The sequence below is a fragment of the Myotis lucifugus genome, unplaced genomic scaffold (genome assembly GCF_000147115.1).
Source record: "Myotis lucifugus unplaced genomic scaffold, Myoluc2.0 scaffold_40, whole genome shotgun sequence".
NCBI lineage: Eukaryota > Metazoa > Chordata > Mammalia > Chiroptera > Vespertilionidae > Myotis > Myotis lucifugus.
Window position 1 is genome coordinate 3,329,419 of NW_005871088.1, and position 12,872 is coordinate 3,342,290.

Below are 12,872 nucleotides of genomic sequence, written 5' to 3' on the forward strand. Positions count from 1 at the left end.
GATTATTTTTACAAGCAAGCACAAGTGGAGTAGATCATGGGAAGACACAAGATAGAAATGGTACAGTACGTAAGCCATACGACAGGGTTTGATGTGGTTCACCAATGCTAGGCCAAAAGAAATAAACAGCAAAGACTGTGAAAACCAAAGGCAGCAGTAATTACCACCTGCAAATGCAGACGGGCCTTAATCTCAAAATGTTGCTGTTTCGAAGATCTGCTATCAACCTCTGCATACACTCAAAAAGCACTATGCCACCAGTCATGGAAGGCTGCTAGTCTCCACAGAATAGGCCTTGCAATCCAGTTGCTTCTCTCTAGAAATTAGAGCCAGAGAAGAGTCTTCTCTCCTGTGCCACGTGCCAATTCTACTGCTCATACTAAGGTCAAATTTACACACACACACACACACACACACACACACACTCACCAAAAAACTTTGCAACTATCTAGTATATGACTGCTCATAGAATAACAACAAGTAGGAAATAGTGTGATGCTAAGAGCTTAATCTAAAATGGCACAGAAAAGTGGGAAGTGCAGAAACACAAACTCAATGAGCCGTGTTACCCTAAAAGCAGTAGGCCTGTGTAGGATCAAAGTGGACATTTAAAAAAATGAAAAACACCTTCTGAACGATTCTGTTTATTACATACTAGAAGCCCAGTGCACGAAATTCATGCACTTGGGGGGTCCCTCAGCCCGGCCTGCACCCTCTCACAGTCCAGGAATCTGAGGTCAGGTCAGGGGCAGAATGCAAGCCATCTTTATGTGCTTATTTTTTCTACCCTCGGGAATGTCCCTCTTCCAGCTCAGGCCTACTCCCCAGGAAGCGGGCCTGAGCTATCAGTCAGACATCCTTAGCACTACCGTGGAGGCGGGAGAGGCTCCTGCCACCACTGCTGTGCTCACCAGCCGTGAGCCTGGCTCAGGGCTTCTGGCTGAGCGGTGCTCCCCTTGTGGGAGTGCACTGACCACTGGGGGCAACTTCTGCGTTGAGTGTCTGCTCCCTGGTGGTCAGTGTGCATCATAGCAACCAGTCTTTCCACCATTCGGTCAATTTGCATATTAGCCTTTTATTATATAGGATTACTGCTGCCCATGTTTCACATTTGTAGTTAAAATGTTTTCTGGATTTAATACTCTGAAATTTAAGACTTTCAACCAATCCTTTATCAAGGTACAGCCAATGATCCCATATAATAAAAGGCTAATATGCAAATCGACCGAACAGCAGAATGACTGGTTGCTATGATGCACACTGACCACCAGGGGGAAGACGCTCAATGCAGGAGCTGCCCCCTGGTGGTCAGTGCGCTCCCACAGGGGGAGCACTGCTTGGCCAGAAGCCGGGCCCACGGCTGGCAAGCGCAGCGGTAGTGGTGGGAGTCTCTCCTGCCTCCGCAGCAGCGCTAAGGATGTCCCACGGGGAGTGGGTGTAAGCCGTCAGTTGGACATCCCTGAGGGCTCCCGGACTGTGAGAGGGCACAGGCTGGGCTGAGGAACCCCTCAAGTGCACGAATTTTGTGCACTGGGCCTCTAGTTTATTAATAAAAATGCTTATCTTTAGCTATATAGTATCTTTCTTTTAAAGGGCTTAAAGTATCTCACGTATGATCATAATTACTTTATTAATATTCTTGGAAAAAAGTGTGTTGGGGCCCTGGCCGATGTGGCTCAGTTGGTTGAGCATCATCCCATGCATTGAAAGGTTGCTGGTCAAGGCACATGCCCAGGTTGCAGGCTTGATCGCTGGTTGGGGGCGTGCAAGAGGCAGCTGATCAATGTTTCACTCTCACATTGATGTTTCTCTCTCTCTAAAAATCACTTTCAAAAATCTTTTTTTAGAAGTGTGTTGGGGTAATTATCTTTTATTCTTTGTACCCTCTGGGGAAATGGTGAGCTAATAACAGAACAGCTGACATTTACTGGACACTTACTGCATGCCAGGTACTGTTGTAAGCACTTTACATTTAATCCTCACAAAAACCCTATGGGGTTGAGACTGTTATTATCTCCATTACAGAAGAGAACACTAAAGCACATAAGTATTATGTGACCTTCAACGTCACCAAGTAGGTAAGTGACTGAGCCAGACTCAGACACAGGCTGCTGGACTCCATGGCATGTGTTTGGAACCACACACCAAAAGGGCTCTGCAGACAGGTCACCTCATTGAGCTTCTCTCATCAGTAGCTGCTGAGAGCTTGGCAGCCGGGTCTCAGGTTCCATTTCTTCTAGCCCTACACTTCCTTTATGTGAGTCTCTGTCCCATGAGTTCAGTCATAAATTCAAGCCCTGTACCTAGACAAAATTCAAGAAATTCCATGCATGCCTATAGCTGTAAAGATTGATTTAAGTGACTTTATTAATGCCTAAATTAACTCAAAGTACATTTTATTCTACACATTCTACCATTAGCTAAAATTGCTTTTCAAAATTTCTAGAATATGATTAAGAGAGAGCACTTTACACCATGACCTAGACATATATATACACAGATAGCTGACAGAAACATTTCAAGAAACCGTATTTATCCATATTATGTATTATGCTCTTAGTATTTTCTCTTCTATTCCATTTAAAATGCTGGTTTCAATCTAGTAAATTAACTTCATAATTCAATAATAAGTTGGTATTCGCAGTTTTTTAAAAAAAACTCATCCAATATTTATATTACCTTTGAGTAAAAAATGAGCAAACAATCCTATATAATAAAAGCCTAATATGCAAATAGTCCCCTTGGGCAGTCATATGACCAGGAGTTCGACAAGGACAAGGAGACTGGGAGTTCAACCACTTGCTATGATGTGCACTGACCACCAGGGGGCAGCGACCAACCTCCAGTGGCACCCTGGCAGAGGGCTGCGACCTCTCTCCAGCTACCTGGGGGTGGGGGTAACAGGGACAGAGGTGTGCTGAGAATGTGGGGTATCTGCCAAGCTCGCTCTCACTCCACCTGCTACCCTTCCCTGGGACACCAGGGCTCACACGCTGGGGAAGCCCCCCCACAACTCTACCCCCACCCCCACGCTCAGATGCCGGGTGCCCACAAGGAGTCCACCTCGCAGACACGTGGCTTCTTCTAGGTGAGCCGGGCTGCAGGCGCCGGAACCGCAGGGGCCAGTCGGTCTCCCCGTGGGTTCGCGCAGGAGCCGGTTTGTGAGGCCAGCCAGGAGAGAGCATGCTGCCTGCCCGGCTTCCGTGCAGCACCTCTGGGTGGCCCAGAGGCCCACACTGTGCCTCAGCCTGCGGCATCTGGCTGTGCTCACATCATCTACACATGGGGACTCAGGCGGAGAAGGGTGCACGGGGGGCCTGGGGCCCCAGGTGCTGCCCAGGGCCCAGAGGTCAGCTTGGATCTGCCCTTCCACACTGGACGCTTGCACTTCGATCGCTGGCCAGGCCTAAGGACCGCACCCGCGCACTAATTTTGTGCACCGAGCCTCTAGTAAATCAATAATGGAGAAACTCTGGCATTGAACATACCACCCCAACAATCAGACTTTTATTTTTCTGTAGCACTATCAGGCTCTGTTCCTACATGCCCAATTTCTGCTCCTACCATTAAAAGAAATTACCATAGTATCAGAAGCATTGCCACATTTCTTATGCAAATTTACCCAGAACTAGTATTGAGTTACAATGCATCTTAAAAAGCAAAGCCAAAATAAAATAAGAAAATACATTCTTTAGCTGCAATAGAAAATGTTATCTAAACAATTTTCATGTCTTACTGGATTGACATAATACAAAAACAATCAAGTTAATGGTTTGGGGTCGATCCTGTGTGGCTAAGCTGCTCAAGTTTAATTAAAAGTTTAAATCCCAACATGAATACACTGAGTGGTGAAAATACTAATGGGGCAGGAGGCATGAGAGAGAGCCAAAGGAGTGGTTTGAAAGAAAAAAGCCCACTCAGACACTACTCACCCCACGACTGGATTTGGAATCCACCTCTCTTGGCCTCCAGATACTATTGCATGCATACAACAGCAAGTTTACTTCTGACTTCAAATGCCAATAAAAGTCACTGAGATAATCAGCTGATTGAACAGTTTCAATGATATCAACAAAGTGATATTTTTTCAAGCAGGGCCTTTTGTATTGTTCAATGCAATCAGGCTTAGATTACGCTTCCAGGAAATCCCTTTTTGGCACACTCTCGCATTCCCCACGGTGGCAGTTTGGAAACTTTTCTTTCCCTCCTGTCTCAGAGGAACAATTGTCCCTTCTTTCCAAAACTGCCCTACAAACTGGGCTTAATCCCATCCCCCTCTGCATTCCCCAGGATACAGCTCAAGAAAGGATCCCTTCTCTCTCTTGCCTTAAAAAGATGTATCCACAAATATATCCATTCACCTCTCTCAGACTCTAAGGAAAACACCTTCCCTCAACCTGGCTGCTACCATTACTTTTTAGAAAAACATCTATTCTCTCTTTATTTTTATTTATTTATTTTTTAAAAATTTATTTTTATTTATTTCAGAGGAAGGCAGAGGGAGAGGGAGATAGAAACAAACATCAATGATGAGAGAGAATCATCGATCAGCTGCCTCCTGCATGCCCCACACTGGGGATCAAGCTCGCAACCCGGGCATGTGCCTTGACCGGGAATCGAACCGTGACCTCCTGGTTCATAAGTTGATGCTCAACCACTGAGCCATACCAGCTGGGCCATACTCTCTCTTTAAACCCCTACAAACTGTCTTCTGTCTCCTCCTTTCAGATAATTTTCCTGGAGTCAAAAAAGTTCAACAAGTGTATGCCAGGCACTGTACTAGGCACTGGGGATACAAAGGAAGAAAGGTCCCAATCTCAAGAAGTTAAGGAATCCAGTCCCCAGAGAGCCTGTAATCATCAAATCTGAAGGACTCTTCCTGATCCTCTCCTCTCCTTGACCCTCCACAGCATCTCACACCCATGATCATCATCTTAAACTTCTATCTTTGACTCTCTGCAGCTTGTAGGAAGCAAAGGTCACAAAGGAGCCAGCAAAGTGAATGAGAATGGTTAGAGAGATGAGAGAAGAACCTGTAGGGTGGGGTCTAGATCAGCGGTCACAAACCTTTTGGACCTCACGGACCACCAGTGGTCTGTGGACCACCGGTTGGCGACCACTGGTCTAGATAAAAGTTTTCAGATGCACACACACACACACACACACACACACACACACACACAACCTGTTTTGCAGCATAGATGTCTTCAGACCACCAGTGTCCTGGTTCAGCATTATGGACCTCTTGCTTGGCCCTCTGACTTCCCTTCCTGGCTTTGGGAGCTCTCTTCTCCTATTTATTCTTCATGATGTTGTATTCAGTTCTAATATTTATCTGAAAACCTTCAGTGGTCTCTGCTACTTCCCAAAGCACAAACTCCTTACCTTACCAAGGATCTCCACTGGATGACTTCAGATCTCCCCCTCTTCCCCACACTCCAGACAAACATTACTGGCTACCCTCAAACACTTTGCAACATTTCTAGCTTTTCCTCTGCTACATCAAGAGTCAGGGGATTACCTGTGCTTTAAATTCTACTTCTCCCACCATCCTCACCCACTGAAAGTGATAACCATCCTTCAAGGCCCAATCCAAATGCCTATCAATTCCATGCAGTCTTTTTCAATCTGGGTTGGATGTGCTGTCTTCATCCTGAGACTTCTCAATGGACTTCCTCTGCATTTCTCTTATAGCACCAAATGTACACTGTCCTAAATTGAGGCCATACATGCTTGTCATATTACTTCTGTCACATCCCTGAATGGTACTAGGTGTCATTCATCCTGTAGTACATTCATCCTCACCTGCCATCATTGCTCCCCAACACTACCGAAAACAGTACTTGGAAATGAACTTGATTTGTGAAACAGTTACACATGTTGACTTGAATAGCAGGGTCTGATATTCCAAAAGCCATGTCAGTAGCTGGTCTGTTTTTATCTGTACTTTTTATTATTTTGGTGTCTAGTCTAACTTTTTTTAAAGTGACTTTTAGTGGTTAGAGCTCAGAGAAATTAATTTCCCAAAATTTTGAATGAGCAATTCAGTTAACATTTTTCTCCAGTTTGTCACTTTATTAACTTCCTAAAGAAAGAAGTAGATTCCTAGAACAAATTTTAAAAAAGGCAAAGAATCAGGACTTGAGAAACCAAACTCTCTGTGAACCATTCCAATAACAGCAACATCCAGAAATCCATCCCATTTGTTTCCCTATAATGGATTTCCCCTTCATTTTCTATTAAACCCAAGATTAATAAAAAAAATAATCATTATACAACTCCCATGCAGAAGACATCATGCTGAGATTAGAGAGATAAAAAAGGCTGATCCCTGCCTTGATAAGCTCACAGTATAGCAGGGAGGATGGGCAATTACTACATAATTATTATATAAGGCAAACTGAGATTATGTGCTCTGATAGAAGGACCTGCCAAGTTTAACAAGTGAGAGGTGAGATTAACTTCCATCAGGTGAATGCACATGACTTGGAAAAAGGACCTGGGATTGAGCAAGATCGTGGATGGTGGGTTTTAAAGAGACAAGAGGATTGCAGGAGAAGAGGATAGAAAACGAAAGGCTCCAAGTCCAGAAAGTTCTATGTATATCAGAAGAGTATAGTATGGTCCCATGTGGTTGGAGTGTAGGTATAAGCCATGGGAAGTCACTGAGAAGTTTGTTTTGTGGAGAGTTGGACACAGAGTGACATGATCAAAACTGGCAGCATTACCTGGCTGGCGTGGCTCAGTGGTTGAGCATCAGGCTATGAACCAGGAGGCCATGGTTCGATTCCCGGTCAGAGCATATGCCCAGGTTGCAGGCTCGATCCCCAGTGTGGGGCAGCCAATCAATGATTCTCTCTCATCATTGATGTTTCTATCTCTTTCTCCCTCTCCCTTCCTTTCTGAAATCAATAATAAAAATATATATTTTAAAAACTGGCAGCATTGTAGAAGATAAATTGAAAGTAGAACCTAAAAGAAGGAAAGCCCATTGGGAAGCATGACATAAATTAGGAAGCATAAGGAGAAATGGAAAAAAAAATTTGAGAATTACTAATAAGCAGAACCTATAGGGATTTGGAACTGATGTGGGTATGAGAGGCAAGACAGGGGAAGAATAGAAAAGTTGACTTCAAGTTCTCGAACCTGAACAACTGAAAATCATCCAAACTGAGGGACATATAGGATCAAAAGCAGGTCTGGCAAACTGCAAAGAGGATAGGGAGGTGATGAGCTTGTGATCCTCATGGACTTCCAAAGGAAGATGCTTGAGAGTTAGGCTTGTTAGATTCACTCAAGGCCAATGTCAGGGCTAGATTTAGAAATCACCCATACAGTATTGGCAGCTTAAGCTATGAGACACTAAATGAAACCATTAAGGCAAAGAAAGTAACATGAGAAGAGGGCTGACAGGGGATCACTGATGAGATTTTTACTTTTAAAGAAAAGACAGAAGCAGTGGGTACTGGGAAGGAGTAGTCAAGATGGTAGAGGAACACAGAAACCAAGACTTACAAGAGGGTGGTCAAAATGGTTGCATGCCTGCGGGAGAGAAAACAGAATTAAGACTGAAGTGTGGCACTAGATTTGGCCAGTAAAAGGCCATGAGTTCCAAGAAGGTACCTCCAATAAAGCTGGATATTGGAATGGGTTGGAGGAATGAATGAACTGGAAATAAAGACAGACTATTCTTTCCAGAAGACTAAACTGAAGTAGGAGATGGGACAGTAGTTTAGGGGAAAGCTGGCCCAATACTTGACATCTGAAGGGGAGTAAACCCTAAAAGAAGCAGATGTCAGAAAAAGGGGGTGAATAATAGAGCAGGATCTTATAGATGGGCTGGGGCCTCAATTTCTTCAAACTTATGTGAGCCATTCTTTAAATTTCTTATAATTTAGGGCCAGATATGTAAAACCCAGAACACTTTCCCTAACTGAATTTTTGTGGATTAGACTTACATTCTCACCTTCATAATAAATTCAAAGATGTGGTCCCATAATATTTTTTATTCTAATAGTTAAAAATATTTAATATTGAAAAATCTTTTAAATCACATATTTAAAAATATAAATAAAAATTGAGAAAAGGTTGAAAATGTATACAACTCTATGATATCACTGCATTTGTTTTGAGCATTACATTTGAATCTATAATCAAAACATGACTCATGATGAGTACTTCATATCCTTCTAGATATCTACAGTCTTTGTATAATTGTCCTTTTTATCAACCATGAATTTCCTTTGACTGAAACAACTGTTGATGAAATCTGGGAAGAGAGAAGCCTTTTTCTCACTAGAAAAAAATCTGAGACATTTATTGTAAATAAATTAATTAACTATAAGCCATAGGAAGAAGAGCTACATTACAAAGTAGCTCTTCTATTTAATGATCTCTTTCATTACATTCAGTCTAGCTGACAACATATTGATCACATATATATGTGTGTAAGTATGTGTGTGTCTGCGTATTTCATTTTTTAAGAATTATTTCCTTGTTTACCCCTTAGAAGGTGTTTGCCTCCAAGTTTGTTATGCACCAAGCAGAAGAGGAGAGAGGTAAGAATATGCAAGCAAAGAATGACAAAAAAAGAAAAGAAACGGCAAGACCAAGGCAGAATACAAAGATTGTTTTAAGGGCAAGATGCATGGGAAGCTTTAGTTCAGGCATGTGGCAAAATAAAGTTAGATTATTCAATTTAGTGACTAGAAAGGAAAAGTTCTAGGTATACACATCCTGAATCTTGTTATAGACAAAGTCATAGATTATAAGTAAATACACACATAAGTCTGTCCTGCCAAATATACACTAAATGCTATCAAATGACATTTAAAGTGCCACTCCTTAAAAAAAAGTCTGTACTGAACTATTGTCTGTGTCCATGGGGTATGCATATTGTTCTTTAGCTAATCACCTTCTTTATCCAGTCATCCCCGTAGGGGGACAACTGCAATTATGTCAACTTTACATTTTTTTTAGTTAAAAAAAAAGAGCTGCCTTATTCAGCAACTGCCTGCAGTACCTGTACAATGTATCTGAATTTTAGAAGTGGGTTTGCTTAAATGACATTTAGTCTCAGAGGACTTGTTCCCATTTATAACTGGTGCCACCAAAGCCTGACATGCATCCATTCTTAGCTCCCAAGTTGAAGAAAAAGACCTTTGGGACGTGACTTCACAGTGTGGCACATCACATGGCCACCATGGCCCACTTCACAGCTTCATGCCTGTTACAGAAGGCTGGCCAAGACTCAGAGCATGCTCGAGGATGGGAGAGCATAAACTGCTCCAGGTCAAGCTCCCAGGCTCACTGGGAGTTCTAATCCACCTGCAGGCCCGCAATACAGTCACCTGGGGTGAACCATCCAGCACAGGCCGTCTCCCTCTGGGAATGGTTCAATCATGTTTAAGAAATACCCTCACATACACATCACACAGGGAAGTGCAGCACAGACAGTATATGAAAGAGGAGACACCAAAGAACCTTCCGATGCTGAGAACCCTAGAATTTACCAGACTATGGGCCAGAGGAAAGGCGTGTCTCGTGAGGATCTCAAACATATCTCTTCTGCTGTGGCCTTCTTGTTTCAATGCAAACCTCAGGTTTCTCATGTCCTAAGGGGCAAGAAATTTGACATATCAGAGTTCAAACAAAGCCATATTTGTTAGTTAAAAATCTTGTATTCAACTAAGGAGTAGAAGATTCACTTACCTGAAAGGGTAATTTATCTAGATTACAAAGAAAATTACTTTGCTTTGTATGCTATTTTGAAATATCTAGTTTAATAACCCCAGAAAATATTCCCATTGTAATCATGAATGTAAAATCAAAGCAACTAGTGCTAAAGAGAAGATAGAGCTAAAATTCATTTTATAAAAAAACACATCAAACCTTGCCTTGCATATCATCTACTGTGTCTGTCTACTTTAACTGGTTTCTGGGATATTTTTAATTATAAAACTGTATTTTATTCATAGAACTTTTCAAATGTATACCTGCTATCAAATATAATCTCAAAATTGTCAAACATGTCATTAAAATACAGAAGCTCTTTCCCTCACTCTTTATGTTTTTAAAGTCTTATTTTTAAAAATTAGGAAATGATTGGCATTTTAAACTCTCATACAAGTAATGTGATGCATTTTTACTATACAATTTCACTTTTATAGAGTTCTATATAACCAAAGAGTTCTATATTGCCCCATATTAGGAGTGAATATACTTCCAGGAACTAAAAATTAATGATCAAACCATATTTTAAGGATAGCTTCTATTACATATCTCTATAATAAGCAGGAAAACCTTTAAACCAAATCTAAACAGAATAAGCTCCCATAAATATCAATTTATATTATATATCAAAATAACATTCTATCTTATTTTTAAAGCTGCATTTTTTAGGTTGTCTCTTAAATCAATCATGGCACTAAGAATATTCTATTGTATACTGCACACACTTGCACTTTCAACCAGAAACAGGCACTATGCTGGACCCTGGGGATACAGATACGCATGAGTGAGACAGATCCAGTCTCTGCCATTTTGGATGTCACCAGCTTCATATTTTTCAAAGTGTTTTTAATTTATTATCTCAAGAGCACTTTTAAAGCTTCATAAGTCTTCAATGTGAAGGACCAGAAAAGGCTTTACCATATATAATCTAAAATGTGAAAGACAGCAAAGGAAGTATAAAGAACCAGATTCTAAGACCTCTAATGAATGACCCACGACAGATCATTCTGTATACAGATAGCATCTACTGGGCCTTTCCAGCTCCAGGAATCTGTGCTTTCATTTTTAAAAACATGTAATTGAATAAAATCCAAAAGCTGATTCACAACATACTCCAAGAAAAGTGCAATATTAGTTGTTGGCTCATGATGCCAAACACTAGTCAAGCAGAAGAAAAAAAAACCCAATTTCAATAAGATGATATGCTTTTAAAGAGTATGCCATGAAATACAAGTATATCATAAGAAGTCTCAGGGCTCAAAGAGCTGTGAAGAACTTTCTTCCTAACAACCTTGGGACAGCATCATTCTCTTAACCACTCAGTGAGAAATTAGGCCATTTCTGGATAAATATTTATTCTGATGTATCAGTGATTCCAGCAACTACTTTCAATGTGCCAAGGCAAAAGTGATTCAAGGGACTTATTATTGCCATCTGATGCAGATGTAATTAAAGGACAGGAAGAATTACTACCTCATCTTGCCAACAAGAAAACTGAAGTGGAAAAAGCAAATGACTAACAGAAGGCAGATCACCACATTAGTAAGAGAAATATGGGCATACACTGTTAAGTTCCAGTTGGTCTCCTTTAGAGTCTGCCTCATTAGGGAAGCACACCTGGGAAAGAGCCTTGTGGCATAAGAATCTAGTAGTCTGACCCTCAGCCTCTCTAACAACTGGGTCACATGGAGATGCAATAAGCCTCACTATAATAAATGAGTCGAAGTAAACACATCTTTGTTGTAACAACACTGAAGGGCTGATCTATTGAGGTGTCATTTCTAGAATGCATTTCTAAAGAAATAACACCATCACTGCTGACTTCAAAACAGCACACTGTCATTAAACTGAGTAAATGGGAATGAGTGTGCAAGAAGACAGAAGGCTTTTTGGTGATATGGTTTGGCTTTGTTTTTGTTTTGTTTTTGTTTTTTATATTTTTTATTGATTTTTTTACAGAGAGAAAGAGAGAGATAGAGAGTTAGAAACATCGATGAGAGAGAAACATCGATCAGCTGCCTCCTGCACATCTCCTACTGGGGATGTGCCCGCAACCCAGGTACATGCCCTTGACCGGAATTGAACCTGGGACCTTTCAGTCCGCAGGCCGATGCTCTATTCACTGAGCCAAACCGGTTTCGGCTGTTTTGTTTTTTTTAAGGCTCCAAGTTGTTAGCAGGGGCTATACAACCTGGGGGCGGTCATAATCCACATATTCAGAGCTATCTTTGCTTTTGTTGCTAAACACCATCCATTGGGACATATATTTACCATGTGAAAGCTGCTACATGCAAACAGAAATCCCCATGTTCAGAGCTGGTAAAACCAAGTATGTAGGGGTTATGACTACTTGCTTCAGTAGAGAAACACAGTTGTATGATGGTTACTGACTACAGATGTCAGCTGGCCTATGAGAGGCAGGAGGGTGAGTTTTTATCCCACTGCTGCAGATCCCCTTTTATAACTTCAGGTCTTACTGCGAAAATGGAACTTGAGTCTCGTGACATTGGTGTTTCCAGGGAGATAACTGAGTTAAAAGGTTGTGCTACAACATTGTTCTTGGCCATTGTCTTTGAGCTTAATTCTAATTCCAAGAAATATAGTGTATGCCCCCCAAAATGTGTACATACTACTTTAACAGCTGATAACTCATTTAATAAATTGATTAATAAACACTGACTTTATAATCACTCAAAGTATATATACATACATATATATATATATACATACATTATATATATACATACATTATATATATATATATATATATATCCCTGTATATATGTAACACTTGAGAATTATGCCTGGTGAAGTGTTCCCAGCCTTTTGTTCTTATAATAAACAATCAAAGGGTAAGAATGTGCTTTCTCTTATTAATTTTGGGTGATTAATAGTCAATATAAGTTTTTCCTATTGATAAGGCAACAAATAGGATTTGTTAAAAACTCTATTAGAATAAAAGTCATTTCAAAATCATCAAAATAGCAATCCCATTTTCCCTTGAGTACTATAATATAACACTCTACTCCTATGGACTCTTTTATGCAAAATACAAAAATTTTCCTTAAAAGTAAATCCCCATATCTCTAGGCTCAAAGGGTATGTAGCTGGGATCAAAGGTGAGGCATTAAGGGAGCTTG

The 12,872-nt window shown here is 41.0% G+C and overlaps 1 protein-coding gene across 5 annotated transcripts in view; it reads right to left on the minus strand.

The window, feature by feature from the left end:
* The window catches only part of MTM1 (myotubularin 1), a 101,177-nt gene that overhangs the window by 43,790 nt on the left and 44,515 nt on the right, over positions 1-12,872 (minus strand). For all 5 annotated transcript variants that reach the window (XM_006087736.2, XM_023753047.1, XM_014454938.2 and 2 more), the window contains one exon: positions 9,513-9,614. In XM_006087736.2, coding sequence (XP_006087798.1) covers positions 9,513-9,614 — 102 coding nt within the window. The remainder of the gene's footprint in view (positions 1-9,512; positions 9,615-12,872) is intronic.